This window comes from Ascaphus truei, chromosome 16 (genome assembly GCF_040206685.1).
Source record: "Ascaphus truei isolate aAscTru1 chromosome 16, aAscTru1.hap1, whole genome shotgun sequence".
Taxonomy (NCBI): Eukaryota; Metazoa; Chordata; class Amphibia; order Anura; family Ascaphidae; genus Ascaphus; species Ascaphus truei.
The window spans coordinates 43,937,120-43,962,171 of NC_134498.1; the positions used below are offsets into that span (position 1 = coordinate 43,937,120).

The following is a 25,052-nucleotide window of genomic DNA, read 5'->3' on the forward strand; positions in this document are numbered from 1 at the left end:
CCTGTTGGCATGAGGTTTGGCCGCCATTTCCCCCCCCCCCCCCGCCTGTTGGGTATGTTTAAACCTGGTAACTTCACCAGTAGGTATCTTAGTAACCGAGGGGTCACCACAGAGGAAAAAAGCCCAGTTTAGCTGCGGAGGTACTCTCACACCCGCCCACCCTACGGTTCCCATGCTGCAACTACAAATTGGGGAACAAAATAAAAAATACAAACTAAAATGAAGTTTGGGGGGGGGGAGAAGCTTTAAATATTTACCTGCCGCAGGTCCCCCTCGCAGTGAAAGGGTTAAGAGTAACATTAACCGGCATGTTAGGTTTACAGGAGGATTTCACTGACTTTTTGCTTGAATTTCAGGTAAATTATACCTCCCCTCTGATAGCCATGCACTTCACGGAGGTGAGAAGGAATCACCCCGTAACCGTACAGTGCAAGATAAACGGGGAAGGCATTATTAGTGATAGCAAGACCGACCGGTTCCTGGGCAGAATAACCTTCACCGTCAACATTGGAGGATGAAAAAAATAAATAAATGCATATTTCTACAGCAAACTCTATGCAGATCTCCCACGGACCCTGGCCACCTCCAGTCATCGGAAGGACAACCAGTTTGTCCGATTACTAACCCTTTAGCAGACCATTCAGTTCAGCCTCCAATTAGCCCATAAAGAACCTGTCGGCCAGCTATCCAAATCTGCAACAAATACAACATCCACTTCCTGTGATTGTTTCTATAACTCGTCCTATCGGAGCAGCAACGGCTAGAACTTTAAAGACATTACCCACCACGGACAGTGTTATTTCTACATTTATAGTGACCTAAACAAGGGAAGGTTTACGTTTTCCCCTTCGGTCTTCTTGAATGGTAGAGCTCGTTTTTGGATTGCTTCATCCTGTATTCATCCCACGTTTGGCAGTATGTTTGTGTGTTGGTTTTCCATGGCAGTAGAGGGGCCTGGAACCCCCTTTGCAGTGCCCCAAGTTAAACGAGTGTCTCAGTCAGTTTACAGCACAGATTCATTAAGTCTTTTTGGTATTAATTGTGTCACAGGAGCTCACAGCTCTTTATAATGTGGTCTAAGACATTTGGTCACTGCCGGCGCTACTTACCCTCACCGCCAGGACATCTCTCCGCTGGCCAGTTTGCCGCCAAGGTAAACCCCTAACCATACCCCTTACCTTAAAACCCCCTAATCCTAATGATACCAACCACCCTAAAACCCTCATTCCCTACCCTGAAAATCCAACACCCTACCCGAAAAACCCTAACCTAAACCCCCTATTATTAACCCCCCTACTCTAACAGCCCTTAAATTAACTTACCTTATTGGCGAAACCACTGGCGGCTGAGTATCCAGTGTCGGAGCGGTTGCGGCAAAGGGTCCCTCGGTATCCAAGCACCAGTGCCGAGTTGGTCACGGCAAAACGGCCGATGATCAAATGTCCGATTCCACGTCTGATGAACCATACTGTGCTTCTATAGATAACTCACAGGTTAATAGGGTCACGCCTATTTATTTTTTTGAAAATAAAGTAGCTTTTGATGAAAACTAACGGCATTGTGTGTTGGCCAAGATCTGATACACTGTTCATCCAAAAAGAACGTGCAACATTTTCATCTGAGCGCCTGTAAAAATGATGTCTCATCTCACAATCCTCTGGTGAATATTGCACATGGTAGAGCAACATTTGTATGCACAAGAGTTATACAGGCATACCCCGGTTTAAGGACACTCACTTTAAGTACACTCGCGAGTAAGTACATCTCGCTCAATAGGCAAACGGCAGCTCGCGCATGCGCCTGTCAGCACGTCCTGAACAGCAATACCGGCTCCCTACCTGTACCAAAGCTGTGCGCAAGCAGGGAGACTATAGAGCCTGTTACACATGCGTTATTTACATCAGTTATGCACGTATATAACGATTGCAGTACAGTACATGCATCAATAAGTGGGGAAAAAGGTAGTGCTTCACTTTAAGTACATTTCCACTTTACATACATGCTCCGGTCCCATTGCGTACGTTAATGCGGGGTATGCCTGTACATCTAATCTTCACCAAGTCTTAGGAACATAAAGTCACGTCAAGGCCCGAGGTTTCACTGTTATCCACTTAACTGATTCATTCTTTATTGCCTTTTTTTTTTTGCCAGAGAGTTTAAATGCATTACATGGCATATGTCATATATAGAACTAAACACACGCGTTAGATCAGTGCTTTTCAACGTGCATCCCTGAAGGGTTCGCTGCAAATTTCAGGTAATTTGAAAATTGTACCAAACACAGAAGAATTTACAATACATCTGATCATAGAAGCGCTATTAGAGAGGGTTGAGGTTCCTTACAATGCATCCGATCTCAGACACGCTAGAATTTCCCAATATAATTATAGGGTTCCTTAACCAAAAAAAAAAGGTTAAAAAACAAAACAAAAAAAAAAACAGTACTAGAGAGACAGGTAGCTGATAACAAATTAAATACGATGCATCTGGAACACTTCCAAAAATAAAATAAAAAATAACAATAGCTGAAAACATCGAATGTGTTCTGTGGAACTCTGATTACTCTTTAAAGCTTCCATCAAATCTGTTTAAATAGATCACATAAAAGCAATATCTCTTCAAAGACTTTTATTGTTTAACATTTCACTCACAATTATTGTGTAAAGGGGGGACTTTACATTTGTAAATGCAGTGTCCCCTATATATTAAAGCAAGGGTTCTCAACTCCAGTCCTCAACCCCCCCCCCCCCCGTCCCCCACAAACAGGTCAGGTTTTAAGGATATCTAAGCTTCAGTACAGGTGGCTCAATCAGTGGCTCAATCTTTCAGCCACCTGTGCTGAAGCAGGGATATCCTTAAAACCTGACCTGTTGGGGTGGGTGGGTGTGTGAGGGGGCGGAGGGTACTGAAGACTGGAGTCAAGAACCTCTATATTAGAGGGTTGGGGAATCACGACTGTATACAGTACATCACTATTAATCCCTCTTCCAAAAAGACCCTCACAAGACCTCAGATGGTTGATGTGAAAGGCACTCTAGGCTTACACTAACCCCCATACTGACACTGCAGTGGCATGAGACACGGTGCCACTCCATTCCATCTGAGAACACATCACCAGCCTGAATATTAATGTCAGTGATGTGATGGAACAGTAACTCTATAGGAAACATGCACTGCTCAAATGCTTGGTGAGAAAAACAAAAAAACTATTTCCCTGCAGCCTCTGGGTTCATTAAACATGCAAAGTGTCTTGGAAATCCAATATATTGCACATCCTATATACGAGATTGACATTATGTAAAGTCTTACAGGGGATTGCATACATAGAGAGCAAACAATGAAAACATCTATTTTTTTTTTTAACCAGGTAAATCACTTAAAGCAGCATTAATCAGAACACCATGGTCTTATACCAGGGGTGGGAAACTCCAGTCCTCAAGGACCACCAACACATCAGATTTTCAGGATATCCCTGCTTCAGCACAGGTGGCTCAATCAGTTGGTCAGACATTGACTGGCCAACTCTGTTCCTCAAGGGTCACCAACAGATCAGTGTATACGGATATCTCTGATTCAGCACAGATGCCTCAATCAGTGGCTCAGTCTTTGACTGAGCCACCTGTGCTGAAGCAGGAATAATATCCTTAAAACCTCATCTGTTGGGGGGGGGGGGGGGTCATGAGGACTGAAGTTGATGAGAACCCCAGATATAACTCAATGTTTCATGTATGTATATCTGTATTTATATAGCGCCATTAATGTACATAGCCCGTCACAGCAGTAATATACGACATAATAATATAAAGAACAAATACAAACAACACATAATGAGAATAAGCGCTTCAGACATAAAAGTAGCATTAGGAAAAAGAGGTGACTGAGCCACTTCTGCGGAAGTAAGAATATCCTGAAAACCTGACCTGTTGGTGTTCCTTCAGGGCTCGAGTTACCCACCCGTCTTATAGTCTAAAAACCCAGTGAGCTTGTAGGGATGTGCCACTTGTACAAAGAATAACTGCTCTGTAACCATACTCTTGTACTCTGAGCCTCCTTCCTGTAACCAAAGGTTGCACCATTGTTACAAATGGCTGGAGAAACTATGTGAATAGCCCAGGACCTGTTCAGCGGTCAGGCAGCAGTATGCATTCACGCTATTCAACAAAATCCCCAATTAAATTTTTTTAAATCAAAGCACAAACCTACATTATTTTTGGGGGGAATTGGAACTATGCTAATGACTGTTAACAAAATCTGAAACCAAAGTATTTCATTTGCTTTATGAGCTCTTCAACTCATCATTAGGATACTCCATGGCATTTGAATGCTGCTGCTCCTGGGAAATAAAGAATCAAACTCTTTAAAGGTCCTTTAAGAGATTCCCCTAATTTTATTTTCAATGTCTGAACACCTCATTGATGAGATGATTTGGTTCAGAAATGTCAGCACATGGCATAACCGTCCCATGGGCAGGCAATAACATGACCTGTGTGTATTCTTGTCCAAAAGATTTTAAAGCAGCTCTCCAAGCGACAGCACTTTTTTGTTTTAACAGGTTCGAGGCAAGGGGGTCTCCGAGGTTAACCACGTTTCACCCCTGGGGACCCCCTGCTTCCCGAGATTCCGACAGCCCCTACGGAGGTCTGTATCTCTATGCAGTTTAAAGCTCCCACGTCACATGGGCCAATAGGAAAACACAAAAGGTATGATGTCACCGCTTCCTATTGACCCGCGTGACTTTTAAACCGCCATATTGTGATGCCAGCCGGGGCTCCTACCGACAGCACCAACAGAGGTAATTATCAGAGGAGGCAGGGGGGGGGGGGGATGCCAGAGCTGAAATCAACACTGTTCAGCTTTGGAGAGCCCATGTTGCTTGGAGTGTGGCTTTAAAAACATGGTAAGTGTTCCACTGCATTAGGAGGCCTTTGTACTGCATCTGCAGGGTCTTGGATAGGAAATAGGATGTATGTTGGAATAGGATTTCTGCTTCAGCATAAGGGAAAGAAAAAAAAAGAAAAAAAAATGTTGCAACATTAATTGCACCAGGTTATTACCATGAGAACTTACCAAACACTAGATTGTAAGTTCTTCAGAGCAGAGATGCAAGATGCCTTTAAAATGTCACTATGCATAAAGCTGTGTACACTGTTAGCATTGTACAAGAATAAAGTATTTAGTGGATATTATAGAAAGGAGATGGAGGGGAGAGTAGAAATTATACAGATTGATAGCCGGTGCGACTCTTTCGTCGTCCAATTAAATAAGAGAGAAGGACAAGAATGATAAGAAAGAGAAGAATCGCCCCCACAGCGATAGGAATAAGAAAGCTCAGGTCAGAATCAGCAAAGCATTCTTCAGCTGTTGAGAGAGGAAAAAATATATAAGACTGGTGCAAGGAAACACCTTCTATACATCAATTATTAACCTGTATACATTACACTTAACCCTTTGCTAAAGAGGCTCAAGTCAGCCCCTGTGGCGAGCCTCTTTGCATTGACACATGGTATCTCCAGTGTGCTGGACTCTACCCCACTGTCCAGCCTGCATTACACAGCCTCTTGACCACTGAAGGAAGCAGATTGAGATGAAATGACGACATGATGCCAAGTCAAGACCTACATCACTTTATTGCCAGTTCAGGCACATGTAATAACAACCACTCAAACGGTAAAAGGAATGGCAAGACATACTGTACAGTGTACACCGTAAACAGGCGTTTGCCCAAAAGACTTCCCACGTCTTGTTGGTTTTTCCAAGAGCACTGGAAAACATTCCTGTTCATTTGGATATGAATTGTAGTAAATGGTCCATAAAGAGTCTTCCAGGGTCAGGTGGTGTTATGGAGTAATACTGCTTAGTAAATAGGCCCTATATTTTATAATAAGGATTCAAAATATACACCTTACAGCAGGTATTTGTAGAACTTAATGTACAGACTGTTTTACGAGTCAGAAGCAAGGTTAGAAGCTGGGGAGCCTGGTTCCACTCCCAGTGTCGGCTGCCTGTGACCCTGGGCAGGTCCCTTTAAAAATCGCTCTGTGCCAACGGCACCAACGTTTAGATTGTAAGCCTTACAGGGCAGGAATTTGTGCATTCAACATTCTATGCTGAAAGCTGGGTAAAAAAAACTGACCGAACTATAGAAAAAAATAAATTAAATGCTAGAAGATTATATAAATTATTCAGCAAATTGCGTAATTGAACATTAAATTAAAAATGTCACCAATATTCATAGGCTATAGAAATTAGGGCTAAAATGTGTTATTTTTTCCCCATTGGGTGAAAAAGGAGTTTCCTATACATATATTTCCATATACATTGCATAGCAGATCAAGTGTGTTCTATTGTCAGAGTTAGACATTGCTGCTTTAATAAACAGGTTCACACCAACATTCACAGGAAACTTTACATTTGCGGATACATTTTAACAGTTTTATTAAAAGAATTAAATATTTTTATATTCTAAATTTGCAAAGCCTGCATTATTGTTAGTTTGTTTATGGAAAGAATCTGGATTAAAAAGATTTAATGCATATACAATTCTACACCGATTTGTCAAAATCCGTCCCATTATTGTTTGCGGCAAGTTACTTGGCGATTAAACAAAATATTTTTTTCACCGCCAAATTCTTAAAAGTTTTCATATCCAGCTGACCGCTGATTCCTGCGGCCAATGAAATAAGCCACGGTCACTAGGATCACTAAGGCGCCCAACGCAGCTCCTACGACTATGGGCACAATGAAGTTCTGATCGGCAAAGCAATCTTCAGCTACATGTGGAGACAAAAAGAAAAACAGAACAAAAACAAAAAGAAGAAATAAAGAAAAACCAACACAAAACTCTGCAGTGACATGCGAGCTGGAGATCCAAGCACTAAAATGGTAAGAAATAAAGTCCAACTAACAAAAAACCATTGCAGGTCCCCAATATGTAGAGATGTGTAAACCGTTTGGCCTGTAAATCATCCCAAATGCTGATTTGTTCAGTCGAACCTAAAATAAACCGGCCCAAAGCAGTTGCCCTCGTTAAATTGTTTTGGGAGGTCGGGTACATGCAGAACAAAATGGCAAATGACTTCAAATAGCATCGTCTGAACAAAGGGTAAATTAGGTGAATGGGGTGCTCTTCATAAATTAAGGGGAGAGAGGGAGCGAGAATAGGACAGGGGTGCTCAACTCAGTCTTGAAGGGTCACCAACAGGTCAGGTTTTCAGTACATCCCTGCTTCAGCACCAGTGGATCAGTCTTCAACTGGAGTTCACCACCCCTAGAATAGTGTGTGTGTGTGGTTTTTTTTAATTGTCTGTCCAGGGTGTAAATCAGGGTCCTTCTACATCAGGGTGTAAAGAACAATTTCAGCAGTTTGACAATAACTTTTTGTGCAGTTTGCAGATTCTATCATGGCCTAGTAACTGGAACAGTAGATAGATACTAAAGTACCAGGACACGTTTACACATCCCTACAGCCGAAACACAAGTGTGTGGAGGTCCCATATGGAAGGATGTCACATGGACTCGAGTTAGCGACAGACACACTTCTAAAGAAACAGATCAGAAACCACCAGTTATGTGTGACATGCCCAAATCCAGCTTATCCTAGCCATAAAGTTAGTGGCCAGTGAGGACAGAACCATTTCCCATTCATATCGTATCCAACCTACCTCCGGGCTTCAGATATCTGGATGTGATGAGGCAAGAGCATGTCATTCAGAGCATTGGTGAAGCTATTGAAGTTAGTGTCTGCTTTAATTATTTAAAAGGGGATTTAAAAATGGCCTTCCGATGATGTTGCAACTTCCTTTTGGCCCAAGATTTGGCAGCCATTTTGTTTCCCCAGAGGGAACTTTAAACCCAGTAACTTCACCAGGGGAAGCGAAGCATAGTGGCATTTGTCCCCTCCCATAAATTGGAGTAACTGCTCTTTTACAGCAGAATTTGTGTGTTTTTTTTTTTTTAAATAGGTGAGAAGCTAGGGGGTCACCAGACCTAAACCGTGGTATTCTCAGCTCCGGGACCCCCTGAGATACTTACCTCCGTAGGGGGTGCCGGTAGAAGCTCTACAGGTTTGAAGCGCCAGGTCACCCAGGCCAATAGGAAGACGCAGGGGATGACATCAAGGCTTCCTATTAGTCCGTGTGATGCAAAGGCACGTCAGATCAGCCCCCGCACAGCCGCTACCCGGCATCTCTTGTGGAGGCATCTCGGGAAGCAGGTGGTCTGGAGCTAAAATTAAACATGCTCAGCTCCGGCGACCCCCTGCTCCAAACCTACAGCGCTATTAAAAAAGCGCCGTAAAATCACTGTGCAGGTATAAATGAAGCAAACTGTTCCACTGCTAGGTAAATAGCAGCATTGAAGTGAAGTGTAAAAAACTAAATACACAAAAAAAAAATTAAAAATAAAACACGACAGACACCTTGAGTGTAGACAGACTGTTCCTATCGTCCTAAATATGTGGCGACACCAGCAGAGAAGTTAAGAAATCATGTACATTTTGCAGATATTGGTAAGGACTAATCTTTTTGCCTATTTAACTAATGCTTCAAGCAAATAAACAGGTAACAAAATGAAACAGGGCGTCCCCTTAAATCTGCATTTATTTAAGGGACACCACAAAAAATTATTTGACAGTCACATGTATCTGCCTGCTGCTGGGATTTGGATGAAGTATATCATTACGCGCAGAGCAGGCAATCTGACAATGTTTTTGAACTAGTGCTTGTCAAATTCTAATCAGAATTTAAGATGCAGTTCGTACTACAGACAGCATATGGGGGGGGGGGGGATAATTATATTCTTGGTGTACGCGATTCCATGCAGGGTGACCCTCTGAAGCATAATTACATCAAACTTCACATGGACACTTTCACTCGTTTATTTAGAACACTGTTTAATACGTGTTTAATGTCTGTCAATCCAGAATATGTACATAAAAACAGAAAGTACGACGGAAATACAGGAGCACACAGAAATAAGGTCACACAATGCAAAGTGGTCAATGGTTTGACTGCTGGAGTGACCTTACAGCACACTGCTAAGCAATGTTTCAGAGCGGTCCAGCAAGAGGGCAAGGTTTTTACAGGCGTAGCCAACGCCAGTCCTCAAGAGCTACCAACAGGTCAGGTTTTCAGGCAATCCCCATTTCAGCACAGGTGGCTCAGTTTATTGAACCATCTGTGCTGAAGCAGGGATATCGTGAAAACATGACCTGTTGGTAACTTGAGGACTGGAGTTGGCTACCCCAGGTTTATAACTTAAGCATGTTTGGCTCTATACAAGGAATTTGTGGATTGAGCATGAATTCTTTTATTTCACCGTTCTTGGACTCCATTGTGGGGTGCACCAAATGATGCCCAGGATTTTATCCTGGGGTAGATCAGAAGTATACTATAGCAAAAATCAGGACGGCTGCAGGGCACATAAAAATTAATGAAACCTAATTGAACGCCCACTGCCTTCCTATTTTGCCTATAGAGAGCCCCACAATGCAAACAAACTCTTACCCCACAACAAGCAACTAAATAAATCCGATACAGCAATTACTATAAAGAAAGAGGGGAGCTGTAAGAATTGTACAGTGCCATTACAAAAGGAAAAAAGGGGAACACGGCAAACCAAATTGGTTTTATTTTTAAACAGTGCTGGCTTGATAAACCCAATTTCTACAAGAGGGATCTGTAACATTAATTTACCATGTGCTGTACGTACCTCTGGCAGTAAAGATAGGCTATAGACATTACAAATAGGGAGGGGAAAAAAAAAAAACCCTAGTGCAAATGCAGATTTTAATTTAATTAAATACCCACATGGACGTTGCAGTCCCAGAGAGTCAGCATTTCCTTTTCCCTTTAAACGCCGTATGGACAAAATGTCTGAATGCCGTTGGAGAAATCCCTGTGCAGTATTTGCAATGTGACTTCCATCACTACCTTCTAGGGTTAAAGTTCTGTGGTTTGTTTTATTAGGTTACATTGTCTATTAGTGCTTTAGATTTAACATGTACGACGTATCAACTGGGAATCATGACCCAACGGTTGGAAAGCATTTTTCACACTTCTATGAAATGTAGTTCTACACAAAGATGGGCCGTTCTCACAAACTGCACAATTAAGTGTCAATCCCTTTTTTGCAGGACAGAAATGTATGTGCATAAATATGTATTATTCCAAATGACAAGACAGATTGTTAATGCAAAGATGGTGAAATCTGCATAGCATCTATGGAGTGCATGTTACCGGTGTCAAGTTGTGGAATGATACCTCAAGCATGTGCAAGACGGAACATGGTCAGAAAAACAAAAACCTAAGTGCAGAAAAGGAGGATGTGCTCCCCTAAACTAGCACCATCTTAGTAGCATTAACCATCTCATGAATAAAGTACTTAAAAATGGTAGAATCCACAAACTTTTCCTACAGTTAAGATAAACTGGACATTGAATTAGAGATTGGCGAGGTGTTCATTCCAGAAATTGCACCTAGTTCAATTAAAAAAAAAAACAAAAGTGGGGAAGTGCAAATGGGAGACATGCAGAGGGGGGTTACAGGGTTTGATATCCAGTATAGCTTTTTCTTCTACCAATTAAGTAAGCGATCACAATAATGACAATCAAGCCTGCAAGGGCAGCACCAACTATAATTGGAATTAGAAGGGTGTCATCGTCCAGCGAGCATTCCTGGGCTGCAGATGAAACAAGAAAGTGGCGATAAATAAAAATAAATTTAAAAAAAATGCAGCTATGAAATGAAAATTAAAAAACAAAAAAACAAAAACAAACTACACCTTTCAATCTAAACCAGGAGTGGCCAAACCCAGGTCTCAAGAGCAACCAACAGGTCAGTTTCTTAGGATATCCCTGCTTCAGCACAGGTGTTATTGTCGAAGACTGAGCCACCTGTGCTGAAGCAGGGATATTCTGAAAAGCCGACTTTTGGTGGCCCTTGACTGGAGTTGGTCACCCTTGAGCCAAACCCTTTACTACAAGAGGCAGTGGCAACTCCACTGGGTACCAGGGCACCACAGCCAGCAGAGGCAGTGTCCTTAAACCCTCAGTGATAACTGAGGCGGGCAGGCGTCACCATTTCTTATGGTAACAGTTGGTCTAAAAAAAAAAATAGTTCGGTGTACTTGAACAGGAGTTCACCTCGTGTATAATTCAGACTGCTGAATCCGTGTATGATTGTCCGACTACAAACTGTCCCATGTCACGTCTCCCCATTGGAACACAAGGTCAACTGTATTGATTATTTTAGGGGCAAAGCAGAAAACTGATTTGGAGGATAATTGAGACTCATTGCCGCACTCAAAGACCATTAGTGTGGGATCATGGACAATTACAATATCCAATTATAAAATACAAAGATTAGGCAAGAACTCCCTCAACAAGTAATGCGTGAATACAAGAGTGGCCAACTCCAGTCCTCAAGGGCCACCAACAGGTCAGGTATAAAGAATATCCCAGCTCCAGCACAGGTGGCTAAGTCAGTCAAAGACTGAGCCACTTGTGCTGAAGCGGGGATATCTCCAATACTGGACCCGTTGGTGACCATTGAGGACTGGAGTTGTCCACCCTTACACTGAGACTGATCTGGTTCACCTGAAAATTGCTGGAAGAGATTCTGGAGGGCAAGATAGGACAATTTAGGTCTAGGTAACATTTAGGGCCCTGGAGAGCAGAAATGGAAGGTGCTGTGCAAAGAGAAGGATGCAGGGTGTGGAGATGGGGACTCCAAAGCAGGTGGACTACACTAGTGACAAAAAAAAAAAAAAAAAAGGACTATCTGCCCAAAGAGACAAGTTTTCTGGAATCAGCCCAACGTACCCGGAAAAGAGAGCGTAACAATAAGGCTGGACGGTTCTAACAGATGCTTGCACAGGAACCCATTCTTACCTGTAGAGTATTTGCCATCGCGTACACCAAAAGGCTGAATCCTCACATCAAAAGTGTTGATATAGAGACCTTCTGAAACCGCAATCGTCTGCTCTTTGTGGCACAAGTAGGAACTTCCTACGGACGCTTCCCAGAAGCTCAAGTTGTTGTTGCTTTTGCTGACAGGTTCTTAAATACAACATAAAAAAAAAGATACAATTTCAAAGGGATGCAAATATTACAAATTTAGTATGCGTTCTCCAAGCAAAAAAACGGAAGACCTGCTAAAAACAAAAACTAAAGCGATATTTTACATGTACATTGTGGAGCTTAAAGTGACCTCATGTTATAAACCGCATACTCACCGAGTCATTTAGATTTGTTTTAGGTCAAGCTAACAAATAAAGCTACATTATGCAAGAGATTTCAAATATGGGATTTATTCAGGTCACTTTAATCTATGTACATCAAAACTTTAGTCTCAACACAAAGAAAGTAGTAATCGTCTCAAACGATCCTCCTCAAAGGAGGAGCAAAAACACAGAAATCACCAGGCGCTACTGAGGGTGTTCCAGGTGGGGGAAATGGCAAATTGTAATAAAATCAACAAATAAAAGATATTAAGATGAAAATATACAACCAGTGTTCAATTGCAGCTCAACCTTCAATGGATCTGCCTTGTAGATCGTTAACTAGTTGGTGACGAGAAGTCAGGGAGCGCAGACACCAGGATAAACATGAAAGGAAAAAAACATAACGCAAATAACAGTGCAATACTGTGTGATTGGGGGACGGTGAAACTAAAATGGGAACATGGAAGGTGGACAAAAATGAAAATTGCTGCACAGATGGATAAAATGACAAATGGATTTAGTAGGTAAACATCATGGAGCACACAGATGCAGTGGGAACTTACAGGAAAGCCCCAGAATTCAGGCAATGGAAATAGAGCACGGTCAGTGTCCGTTGTGGGAGATAAGAAACCTGTGAGTGGTGAAACTGCTGCAGGGGGTCAAGCTGCGCCGGCGATTCCGCCAATGCAAGTCACCACAGGACTTCCGGGTTTGATTCGCTCACTTAGTCTTCCGCACCACGTGACTGCGTCACACTGCGGACACAGCGGGCTTCTATTGGCACAGGAACCAGAGACTCAACGCAAGGGCACTTCTGCGTTTCGCTGGCAGCTTCGTCAGGAGTCTTTGGTACCCGTCAGGGGTTGGCTTGCACAATATGCAGAAGCACAACCAATCGGGAGTCGTATGTGACGTCATTCTTCCAATCAGCTGCCTGCATCATTTCCACCAATGGTGGTGTGGACATTAGCCCCGCCCCTTTGGAGGATGATAGGTTCAACATTGAGCAATCCACACCACCATTGGTGGAAATGATGCAGGCAGCTGATTGGAAGAATGACGTCACATACGACTCCCGATTGGTTGTGCTTCTGCATATTGTGCAAGCCAACGCCTGACAGGTACCAAAGACTCCTGACGAAGCTGGCAGCGAAACGCAGAAGTGCCCTTGCATTAAGTCTCTGGTTCCTGTGCCACTAGAAGCCCGCTGTGTCCGCAGTGTGACGCAGTCACGTGGTGCGGAAGACTAAGTGAGAGAATCAAACCCGGAAGTCCTGTGGTGACTTGCATTGGAGGAATCGCCGGCGCAGCTTGACGCCCTGCAGCAGTTTCACCACTCACAGGTTTCTTATCTCCCACAACAGACACTGACCGTGCTCTATTTCCATTGCCTGAATTCTGGGGCTTTCCTGTAAGTTCCCACTGCATCTGTGTGCTCCATGATGTTTACCTACTAAATCCATTTGTCATTTTATCCATCTGTGTAGCAATTTTAATTTTTGCCCACCTTCCATGTTCCCATTTTAGTTTCACCGTCCCCCAATCACACAGTATTGCACTGTTATTTGCGTTATGTTTTTTTCCTTTCATGTTTATCCTGGTGTCTGCGCTCCCTGACTTCTCGTCAAAGGAGGAGCGGCTCAGTGAGTAAAGACACTGACTATAGACAATGACCATGTTTGAATCAGGGAAATCTGGTTCAATTCCCGGTGTGAGCTCCCTGTGACCTTGGGCAAGTCACTTTATGTCTTTAGTCACTACCTGTGCTTCAGGCACCAAAAACAGATTGTAAGCTCACCCAGGCAGGGACTGTAACAATACTCTGTGCTGCGTACCGAGCGCTATACTGCGATTGTGATGCGCTTTGAGTCCCAATGGGAGAAACGCGCTATATGAAATACTATATTGCTTAGTTACTGCACCATGTTTCCTTAGACGCAAGTGTAATGCACTTTAAAATGGTCTACAATTCAACAGGGGCAAATATTGGTGTTTAACGTGGTCTAGATGAGCCAATACGTATTCGTTAAGTATTGCCGTTATGGAGAGAAATAATATTGCTGGAATGACACATCCGACGCTCCTCTTGGGTTTATTTGATGTCTGATGTTTAGAAATACTAGAATTCCTAAATATTTTCAAGTACCATAACCACAACAGTAAATGCCTTACTTTTGATCCTGTTTCTCACCAATTAAAATTGCCATTTTGGTGCGCACGCAGCGTCGAGGCGGATGGGAGCTCTCTGAAGCTGCTCCGTGGACTCCGCTACGATCGCAGGTGATTTAGCCCTCCAAACCGCCTAAAAAGGTTTGTAACAGACCTCCCCCCGGATCCTACAGGGATGCTGCCCAAAAACGACAGACGGGACACTGAGGGGGCCAGTGGCTGTTACCCCTCGAAAACGGCCTCTGGTTCCCAAAATTCAAGATGTCGCCTGCGCGTGCACAGGAACAGGACCAGCCACAAGGGGGAAACATTGACAGATCGAGGCAGAAGAACATTCCCAAATCACCCCAAAGGCTTTGTAAGAGCTGTTTAGGGAGATGCAGGGGGTCTTTCACGGGGCTCTTGATGAGGCTGTTGCTGAATTTAAGGCAGATCAGACTTCCCTGACGGAGCGAACAGTGCAGCTGGAAAAGAAACCCAAAGAATCCCTGCAGAGTCAGGGCTCAATGGAAGACGACTTATTCAGACTCGGCGACGAAATCAGGAACCTTAACGATACCAATATGAAAAATGATGTATGGTGCTCTAAAAAAAGCCACAATGTAGTAAGCATGATGTTAGGAAAAATTAACCCATTGATAAAGGGCTATTCATAGTCCAAAACGCGTTGGTGCTTTTTGTTTGTTATTTTTGATCCATTAAACTAGCTTCAATTTTTATTATGGGAACGCATTCTTGTTGTTATTTGCTGATCTGCCAGCACTGGATGTAGTGCTCCGTTTTTTCTCCTCTCTCCTACCTTAACGATACCATTGATTTGGAGATATATATATCAATCTATCGGGAAAGAAGGCAAAATCTTAGAGTAAGAAATATCCCGGAAGCAATGGAGCCGGGCGAGTTGCAACCCCATCTAACAAAACCATTTACTCAAATAGTTCCGTCTCTTCTAACAAGTGACCTGCATATGGACAGAGCACACTGAGCCCAAGATACGTGGACCCTCGGAAACGCAGGGACGCAATAGTCAAACTACACTATTACACCACTAAGGAGAAAATAATGAGGTTGATGGAATCAAGAATGTGGACTTTGAAGACTCTTGGATCCAATTTTCCAGATCTACCATCGCAAGAAGCCTCTGTCCACTCGACAGAGCGGTCCTCAGGGATAACGAGACCTGCCATAGATGGACTTTCCCATTCCGACTAGTCGTAAAACAAAGACTGGAGGCAATTTGCATTAATATTCCCGGAAGAGGCGGAGAATTTCCCAAGAGCTCTTGGTGTACGTGGGCAGCTGTCCACGAAACCGCAGCTTTCCGAGGCCCGAGAGACCACTGAAAGCCTCACAGAGTGAGAAAGGGGACCATCTAGAAGCTCCTGATAACGCTTAAAATTGCCATTTCTCCTCCAACAATAAACACACTTCCTGAAGCAGTTATGAGTTGCATAAAAGGGATTCAAATGCCCAAATGCAATTTAAAGCATCCTCATTTGTGCAGTTCTTTAATGCCAACAGTTGCCCATTATGTGGGTAATGCAATGTAAATCCAGATATTACAATTGAAATACAAAATCAACATGCAAATTAAAAATCTTAACAGATACAAAGCTTATTATTACTTTTCTATTAAAGGGCATAAAACAGTGTCTGGCGTGAGAGAACTTATTCCTACTTCGTGTGACAAAAGATGGGAAATACAGTCAGAAAGTAATATTCCCAAATCTCTATATCAGACGCGGCCAACAGGTCAGGTTTTAAGGATATCCCTGACCTGGTTGTAGCCCTTGAGGACTGGAGTTGGCTACCCCTGCTCTATATGAGACTTAACGTACAGGAGGACAAGAGCACCCTGCAGAAGGGGAGCAGGTGCATTTAATGGGTGTCTAGTGTAGGGTCTAAAAAGCACTTCAACAGAAACACTTAGAAAGCGAGTGCCATTACCTGATCCATTCAGCATAGTGACATTCACGTCTTGCAGGTAAAAATTGTTCTTTTTCTGTATTAAGGAAAAAATAAAAAATAAAGTTACATTTAGTATAGCGGAAAACAATGCAAGTCTATATGCCCCTGTGAGACAGAGAGACAGACAGAGAGACAGACAGAGAGACAGACAGAGAGACAGACAGAGAGACAGACAGAGAGACAGACAGAGAGACAGACAGAGAGACAGACAGAGAGACAGACAGAGAGACAGACAGAGAGACAGAGACAGAGAGACAGAGACAGAGAGACAGAGAGACAGAGACAGAGAGACAGAGAGACAGAGAGACAGAGAGACAGAGAGACAGAGAGACAGAGAGAGAGACAGAGACAGAGAGACAGACAGACAGACACTCTAGTCATGACACTTAATTCAATCCGCTGCATGAAGTACTCACAATAGCAAAAGCAAACTCCATTGTTGTTGAGTTGTCGCTCAGCGAGAGAGTGGCCGTGTCATTACTGCAGCTGCCACTGCTGCGCGTGATATTGGGGTCAATGTTGAAAAGCAGCCAGATGTTCTAAAAGAAAAACCGTGGCAAATGAAACATGTAAAGCAAGAAAGCATCTTCCCCCCCCACTCAGGTACAAGGAATAGGCGACAGACAGATCTTAAAAGAATAAAAAAAAAAGCGCAATACACACAAGACTGCAGCCAGGGTGAATGCGAGCACACTGACAAAAGGCGCTCATTTTGCGTCCTGCAAATAGCGTGCGTAGGGGGCGGCCATGACGTTACAGAGCTGGCTCGCCCTCATTGGGTAAACTGCTCACGTGACGTGACAGCAAGCGGCAGAATCAAATCTGACTCTGCAAGCAGCTGAGCGCTCACTCAGGACAAACATAGTAGCAATGTGTTTGATCACACGCAGCATCACCCTGGACGAGGCCGAGGGGCAGCGAGGGAGCCAGGCGGCAGCGAGGACTTGGGAAGAGGAGAGGGAGGGAGATGAGCGTATGATGGTGTGCAGCATGGGGAGAGTAGTATAATATGCCAACTCCTCCGCCCTGTCTATTCCCTCATGTGACTGAGGGAGACCACCATAGGAAAGTGCATCAGGAAACATAGGGTGGACATGGCCTAGTTAAAGAAAAAACACACACAATTCAGCTTTGCTCAAGTACACAAGAACAGGTGACGCAGCTCAGACGTATGACACTCGCTTTGACAGATGTCAGATAGTCCAACTTTTCTATTGATTACAGACACCCACCTCCTCCCCGTTCCCTTCCCAAGACAGCGATTTGTATTAAGTTAAAGGCAAGTTACTGAACGACTGATAAGTGACAGGTGTATGTCTCGGTAACAAGATCAGTGAAATCACAACGGGGCACACACACACTAGCTGGAATCAACTCACTTATTGCTGAATACGTTTGGGAGAATTTTTACAAAAAACTCAAGGAGGAGTTAGATCTAATCTAGACATCTACTGCTCTCCAGCACACAAATTGCAATGTTTCAGGACCTCTGCCCCATCCCTCGGGCTGATCTAACCCCTCTGATTTTTGTAAAAATTCTCCCAAACGGATTGTGCAATAAAAGGGAGCGGATCCCAGCTACACCGATACTGCAAGTCTCTTTCAAATTGGTATTCTTTCCAATACAAACCAGTACCGAGCAAAACCATTGGTGATCCTGTATTGTTTGCATGCCTATGGGTGGAGGCAATGGATCTGAGCACCAACGCATAAGTATGCCAATAGTGAGTTTATACTATATGCAGGCATGTGTGTTTGTAACCACGCAAACCTTACCTTGCCATCAATTTTCCGGGAAACATTCAGTTGCAGACCCATTGTAGCAAGGAAGCATGTTCCAGTCTTATTTGCTACAGAATAGTTCCCAATGGCTGGTTTACCCACTGGGGTGGGAGTAGGGGTTGGGGGTGTAGGGGTTGTAGCGGGTGGGGAGGTGGGTGTCGTGCTTGGTATTGGAGCTGGTTTATCAGCATCACAAACGACCTCTGGAAAAAAAAAAAAAAGACAAAACATGAAAATGGACATGTACACAGCTGTATAAAGCTTCACAAACTTCTACAACAAACCCTAAAACCCCCTATGGGACAATTTAAACTTTACATTGATAGTTCAAGCATTTTCTCACACTGCAGTAGTACATGTTTTTGGACGTTTTATTTATGGATGTTTTGGGTATAAGACTTTATTTTATGACACGATTCTTGCTTGGCATTGTGTGCCCATTAAATTATTGAAGTAATACTGCAAACTAATATTGATAATGCAAGAACCTAGACTAAGCTGTGAAAAGAATCGAAAATACACAAAAATGCAGTTAAAAATAAATAAAAAATAAACACTAATCTTTCGTGTTTTGGGGAAAAAATAAAAAGTCAAATTATTAAACGAGCCTGTTCTTGAAGTTTAATACTAAGATATGATGCGTACTAAAAAGCATCAAATAAACATCATTTCTGGTGTGTAAAATAGGCTCAGGAATAAGTGCACGCTCATCACTCACCTCTGCCAATTACACCATTCTGCACAAAAGCCTGCAGTGTAACGTTCCAAAATATCTGTGACACGTTATCTGCAGCTACTGCCTCGCTGTGTACACATCTGTAGGAGGTGTTCAGTGGTATTGAAGAAAGGAAGTTTGTGGTAGACGTAATCAGCCCTGTACAAACGAAGGAGCAATTTTAGAGTGGATAGAAATTTATAACTATTTCATATAGTGCTTTTCTCCCAATGGGACGTGAAGCGTGTCACAATTGCAGTATAGCGCGCGGTACGCAGCACAGATTCTTACAGACACGGTCCCTGCCCTGGTGAGCTTACAATCTATGATTTTGGTGCCAGAGGCACAGGGAGGTAAAGTGACTTGCCCAAGGTCACAGGGAGGTGACGCTGGGAATTTAACCAGGTGTCAGTGTGTCTAACCCAGTGTCAGTGTCTTTACTCACTGAGACGCTCAGTGCTTTCCGCACGCTGTATGAGTCTGTACAGAAGCATCTATATTACCTTCACTAATACAGCTCACGTACAAATTAGATAAGGCTCACTCCAGTATGCCTTAGTAACCAGACAGCAGGCCGGTGAAAAGCACTAACAGATTATGCCAGGATAAAGTAAACTAAAAGGATAATGGCAATAACCTTTACATATCGTACAGAATCTGGTTTAATTGTTACATTCTTATCAACGGAGCCAAAGCTAGTGGGCGCAAGCCACTTTTCATAATGGTGGCGGGTGCTCTGACACGAAAGAGAATCTCTGCAAAGATCGCTCCATAGACTTCAATAGAGAACTTACGTTTTTGCACCCGAAGACGGTATTTCCCCGTAACGTTGTGCATTATCTCTGCACCATTAAAAAAAAAAGACTTTAAGTGTCTATTTGACTTTTGTCACTGTGTTTGTGCCACAGGATTCTTTTCTTTATTACATTCTTACCAACAACTTTATACAATCGCTTCTAAACAAACTGAAGTGAAACGCGTTGGCCCTGTATGAAAAATACACCGCAGATCTTTCTTCCTGGTTCCAAGAAACAAAATGTAAGGCCACTTACCTTTTCTTAGCGCATCGGGAAACAGTGCGGTATCATTGGTGTTGTAGGTAACGGTGAGCGCACTGCCATGGTACATGGTGTTATTCTTGGTGAAGCTCAGGCTCCACGTGTGACCGTTTCCAAATTGTATGAACAGTAGAGAAGCATCTTCACTTTCATTACAATGGCTTCTGCTGGCGGTCGCATTACCGGGCATTTCAAACGTCGTGTTTTTCTGGGGAGGAAAAGTCACAATATTAAACATAAAAATAAAAAAGGGGTTTAGCACTATAGGGAAAGAACATGTATAGAATCTTTTCAGGAGGATGAAAATATAATTTACAGATTTAATCAGCAGAGGTTATTCTATACCAGCGGTGGGCAACTCCAGTCCTCAAGGGCCACCAACAGGTCAGGCTTTCAGCATATCTTCGACGCAGCCACCTGTGCTGAAGCAGGAATATCCTGAAAACCTGCCCTGTTGGTGGCCCTGGAGGACTGGAATGGCACACCCCTGCTTTAAATGAATAACCGCTTGCTAAATGATTAAATAGAGTGCCGGTATATGAAGGTTCTGTGGCGTAATCCAACATATAAAGCCGTGTCTGGAAAGATAGTTGAAGACGTGTAACAACGTTTTGGATTTACTTACAGACATGCTGCTGTTTGTCTCGTACTGTATTGTGAAGTTCACCCTCATGCTGGCGTATATACAAGTCTTATTTGAAGCATCTTTTATTTCAACTTCAAAAGCTTTGGATTGCATAAGCCCTGCTGGATATAAAAATGACAACATTCAACGGTGTTCCCCGTGATAAAGGATTGCATCTTTAGCAGCACACCAACTTACGCCACCTTAACTAACAAAGCAACGCCGAGAAACATGGTCCCTTCATTACGTGACGGACGCACGGCTCTTCATCTCCTCCTCGCCCCATACAAGCTAAGAGGAGGAAGGAAGCCATTGCAGATTGTGAGAATACACAATGGTAAAGTTTTTCATTAAACTGTAGTTTGCTCACTATTCCTTTTTCCCGTCTCTTGTGTGCTGGGAACATTAATATTTTTATCCTGTGAAATATATATCGCTAAATTGAGCAGAATTGCTGCTTTAAATACCAATGTAAACCTAGACCTATTAGGATATTTGGATCATTTCTTATTTAAGTCTAGATTACCGTGTGTACACGGAGTGCAACCAATAGAGATCTTGCATGACGCTCGTTACACAACCTTGGTTTCCATATTTTCATTCTTATCTCTATGCACCTGTACATGTAAATAATTAATTTGGGATTTGTGAGAGCGGCGAGTCAAAACACATAGTGGCTGCTTTAATACCAAATAAAGATTTCTGTAAATCTGTTACACTTTTTACATTTCAAGAAGTGGATAGCGTTAGGCTGCGCTTAGTCCTGGCTACGGCGACGCGACCGCGTTACGTCAGCCGTCGCTGTTGTAATAGCGATTCCTGCATATAGTGCAGGAGACAAGACGGCGACCGGGGGTGTGGCTGTGAGCGGTTCGCCCTCATTGGCTGAACCGCTCACGTGCCGGTGACGTTACGATCACCAGAAAAAAAATAAAATTCTATTGACTTCATGGATTTTGGTTGCTGTGTTGCGCCCACAACGGATTATATCTATGTATTTTGATGCGGCGCTCAGTTGCCAGGACTATAAACGCAGCCTTCCTTACTTTTCGAAACCAACATTGTTTCTTCATCTAAACCCACATACACAAGATAAACGGGATCGGTACTCCAATGTATACTGAAATGTATTCGCTACAGATGGGAGCCGAAACAGAGAATACATGTCACTCAATATACATTGGAGTAACTGTCCCGTTTATCTTTACGTATGCGCGGCTTTGCTGACAGAATACACGGTCCACTGCACAATTACTTGAGTGCCCAGTCTCTGGAGAGCATATAGATATAACATCCTCAAAAAGGCTAAGCAGAGCGCCATCCACCTCAGCCAAGCAGAAGTAAACAGTCAATCAGCACTTGGATTACAGTATATAGAAGACATTGCCCAGGATATCACTCTGGGAAAACGAAGATTACCACTGTGCAACCAGGAAACAGTTTGAACAACTTAGGCCTGTAATATAGTGCGCGCGCGACAATGGTCATTGCCTGTGTGAGCCCGACGATGCTATAGATAAGACGTGCACGGCAGATCAGAGGAAATACAAGAAATGTGGATTTTTGCGCTGTTGCCGCACGACGCAGTGAGCCAATGACAGTGCGGCCCAACGCTGTGACATCATAGCCACGCCTCAAAATCTCAGTAACACGATAGCATCAGACTTCAGCGTTCCAAAACGTTTGGGTTAGCTTCTACGCTGATGGCAACTACAGATTATGTAAAGGGTTAATTCCACACTTTAGGTCAAAGGATATATTTTTTCTAAATTTTGTGTAATCTGCTTCTTAAGGAGAATTCATTCACTTTAAAACCCTGGGAATGTCCTTAACACCCTTTGGTCCTGGGAATAAACCAGGTTTTACAGTAAAACAGGCCATCATAAATTCACTATGACCCGAAATTGTTCCGCTTCTTGCTAAGGGTCAAAGTTTCTTCTCACTGAACAGACATAATCACATTCAAGAGGGTATGTTTATGTGGCAGGGGTCAAGGAACTGCATTCATTATGTTACCTTGAGATACATCAACCAGCCTATGCTACAATTAAATCCAATATTTAACCGCCTCCAGGATTGGATGCCCTTATAACAACCTTGTAAGGTTCTCCGATTGTTGTTGTGGAGTTTCTCAGATCAGTCAGTCTACGTACCAAACACAGTATGCAATGACGCCATATAATGTTACCCATTCTTTTAGTGCAGTTAGGATTTGAGCTGCCACCCGACCACCTAAGAAAGTGATTACCCGTACCAACTTAAGCGGCTGCAGTTTTTCCAATCACCCAATACTAAGAACTGCAATCAATAAAAGCACTGAGTCACCATAGCATCTTATGTAACAGAATAGAACAAACAGGATCGAGTTTACCTCACCTACGACAACATCTGAGCAATGCGAGAATGCTTTGCACATCACTCAGCACTTTAATATACCTCCATATTACCCCTCACTGTGAATGACCCGACTCAAGTGGCCTCGCTCTAGGGAAGCCTTGGTGATACCAAGTAATGATTTAAATGCCCTACCCTCCCACACGCCGAAGGGCATAAAAATCTAGGGGGAAAAAAAAATAATAATAAAAAAAAAAAGTACACCAGAATATCACCCTCGAGGTAACACTACCCGAGAGGGACCTCATGCTCTGGCAGCAACGCCAACACATTTAGTATAGATTTAACTTGGATATACGTCTTTTTTCCCATCCTCATTATACAACTAAGTAACTACAGTACCTAATCCAAGGTAACCCCACACACAGGACAGCAGTGTGCGCAGGGTTATGCAGCTGTACGACCTCCTGGTCTGCACCTCTTTTGGGGGGGGGGGGGGGGGGGGGCGGGGTAACATTTAGTTGCCCTGAAGCAGAACACCCCCCCCCCCATATGACCCATCCAGGAAGACGTGACGCACGCCTTGCCCCCCCAGTTTTATGCTGTCGATGACAGAATGGCAAAGCATTGGCACCAATAGGGAGAACACCTCCACTACCTTGTGGTGTCAGGATCGCGCCCCCCCCCCCAAACATCAAGGGGAGCCCCCCCAAAACATCAAGGGGAGCCCCCTCAATCTTTCCCCAATCGCCATCAAGGGTTCCCCCCCCAAACATCAAGGGGAGCCCCCTCAATCTTTCCCCAATCGCCATCAAGGGTTCCCCCCCCCCTCCTCCTCCAGTGGTCTCCTGCCCAGTGGAGGGGCCTCACCCTTCCCTTGACCCTCTATACAGACCCCGGGCCTGTCCCCACCCCCTACCTCTCCCAGCGGCCGGATAACTGCCCAGGCCCAAAGTCCCCTCCCAGAAGCCATAGCCACTCCGGGTGGACAAGGCCCCTTCTTCCTCCGGCCCCTCTCCTACTCACCCAGGCCGAGCAGGCACAGGAGAGTGACGGACACACCGCGCTCCATGTCCGGGGAACAGCTCCGAGCAAGCAACACTGCGGGGCACGTGACACGCCTCCACCAATCACACAACCGGTGGCGTCACGATTGCTCTTGTGGTTCTCCGTCCACAGCACTTTACAAACAGAAGCGGGTGGCAGCAAATTGTGCTCACATCAGTTTAAATAGAACTGCTGCCAAGTTTTCTTAATTCTGCTCCTCCTCCTAATAATAATAATTCTTAATTCTGCTGCAGCTGCTCCTCATAATAATAATAATAATTCTTAATTCTGCTCCTCCTAATAATAATAATTCTTAATCCTGCTCCTCATAACAATAATAATATATGCCACAAGGGACTATAAGACTTGTTGTTGCTTTGCATCTTGTGTATAATCTGATTTCTCATTGGAAATGTTGCTTTTCCATTAGCCAACACGTCTTGAAGTTGCAATGCAGTGAAAATAATTATTTTAATTTAGTCAACGGCTGAGCCGCTGATTGAGCCCCCTGCGCTGAAGCAGGGATATCCCTAATATCTGACCGGTTGGTGGCCCTTGAGGACTAGCGTTGCCCACCCCTGCTCTATTTAAAGTTCCCTGCACAGCGCTAAATGGCTTCCTGCTGCGACATGGGGCACATCGCCAGTCTGCTTTTCCAGTCTAGAGCTATGAAGTGTCGCAGGCAAGGGGTTAAATCTTTGACGCCTTAGGCTACGGCCCATGTTTACTGCTGCACGCGTGTCTGGCGGTCCGTGCACTGGTGAACTGGCAAACTGCGGTCATTAGGGTTGCGATGGGATGCACGGGGGAGAGGGGGGTTGGGCGCAGCATGACGGGGCATTGCCATCGTCGGCGCTTATAGTGCACGCGACGGCGCGACGAAGCTACCAAAAATCTGGTCGGCAGTTATTTGATTTTTTTTTTGAGTGACGGTCTCCCCTTGCGGCCAATCAGAGAGCTTCTTCGTCCCTCTGTCTTCCCCCTTTCTGACGTCACTGGCCTTGTAGCCAGCGCCGTCGCCTATACTTAAATTACAACTATCGCGACGGGTGAAGTCATCGGTCGCGTCGCCGGCGCTATAAGCGCGGCCTAATTCTCAACGTATTACTTCCTGGTAAAACCGTTTGGTAAATAC

The 25,052-nt window shown here is 43.9% G+C and overlaps 2 protein-coding genes across 7 annotated transcripts in view; one reads left to right on the forward strand and one right to left on the reverse strand.

Annotated features, from left to right (window-relative positions):
* The window catches only part of ATP1B4 (ATPase Na+/K+ transporting family member beta 4), a 27,140-nt gene extending 22,964 nt beyond the window's left edge, over nucleotides 1-4,176 (forward strand). For all 3 annotated transcript variants that reach the window (XM_075573394.1, XM_075573395.1, XM_075573393.1), the window contains one exon: nucleotides 357-4,176. In XM_075573394.1, the coding sequence (XP_075429509.1) occupies nucleotides 357-518 (162 nt within the window). In that variant the 3' untranslated portion in view covers nucleotides 519-4,176. The remainder of the gene's footprint in view (nucleotides 1-356) is intronic.
* LAMP2 (lysosomal associated membrane protein 2) lies at nucleotides 2,614-24,025 on the reverse strand. Of its 4 annotated transcripts, none has more exons than XM_075573392.1 (9): nucleotides 23,897-24,025; nucleotides 20,537-20,655; nucleotides 19,906-20,119; nucleotides 18,857-19,012; nucleotides 18,133-18,341; nucleotides 16,773-16,895; nucleotides 16,336-16,390; nucleotides 11,888-12,055; nucleotides 2,614-5,358 (listed from the first exon to the last, which is right to left on the reverse strand). In XM_075573392.1, the coding sequence occupies exons 1-9, from the start codon at nucleotides 23,940-23,942 to the stop codon at nucleotides 5,216-5,218; spliced, it is 1,233 nt and encodes a 410-aa protein (XP_075429507.1). In that variant the 5' UTR covers nucleotides 23,943-24,025; the 3' UTR covers nucleotides 2,614-5,215. The 4 variants fall into 4 exon arrangements, with proteins under 4 accessions (XP_075429507.1, XP_075429504.1, XP_075429506.1 ...); XM_075573389.1 differs by having other exon boundaries at nucleotides 20,537-20,658; XM_075573391.1 differs by lacking the exon at nucleotides 2,614-5,358 and adding an exon at nucleotides 5,609-6,770 and having other exon boundaries at nucleotides 20,537-20,658.
* Nucleotides 24,026-25,052: the final 1,027 nt, after the last annotated feature.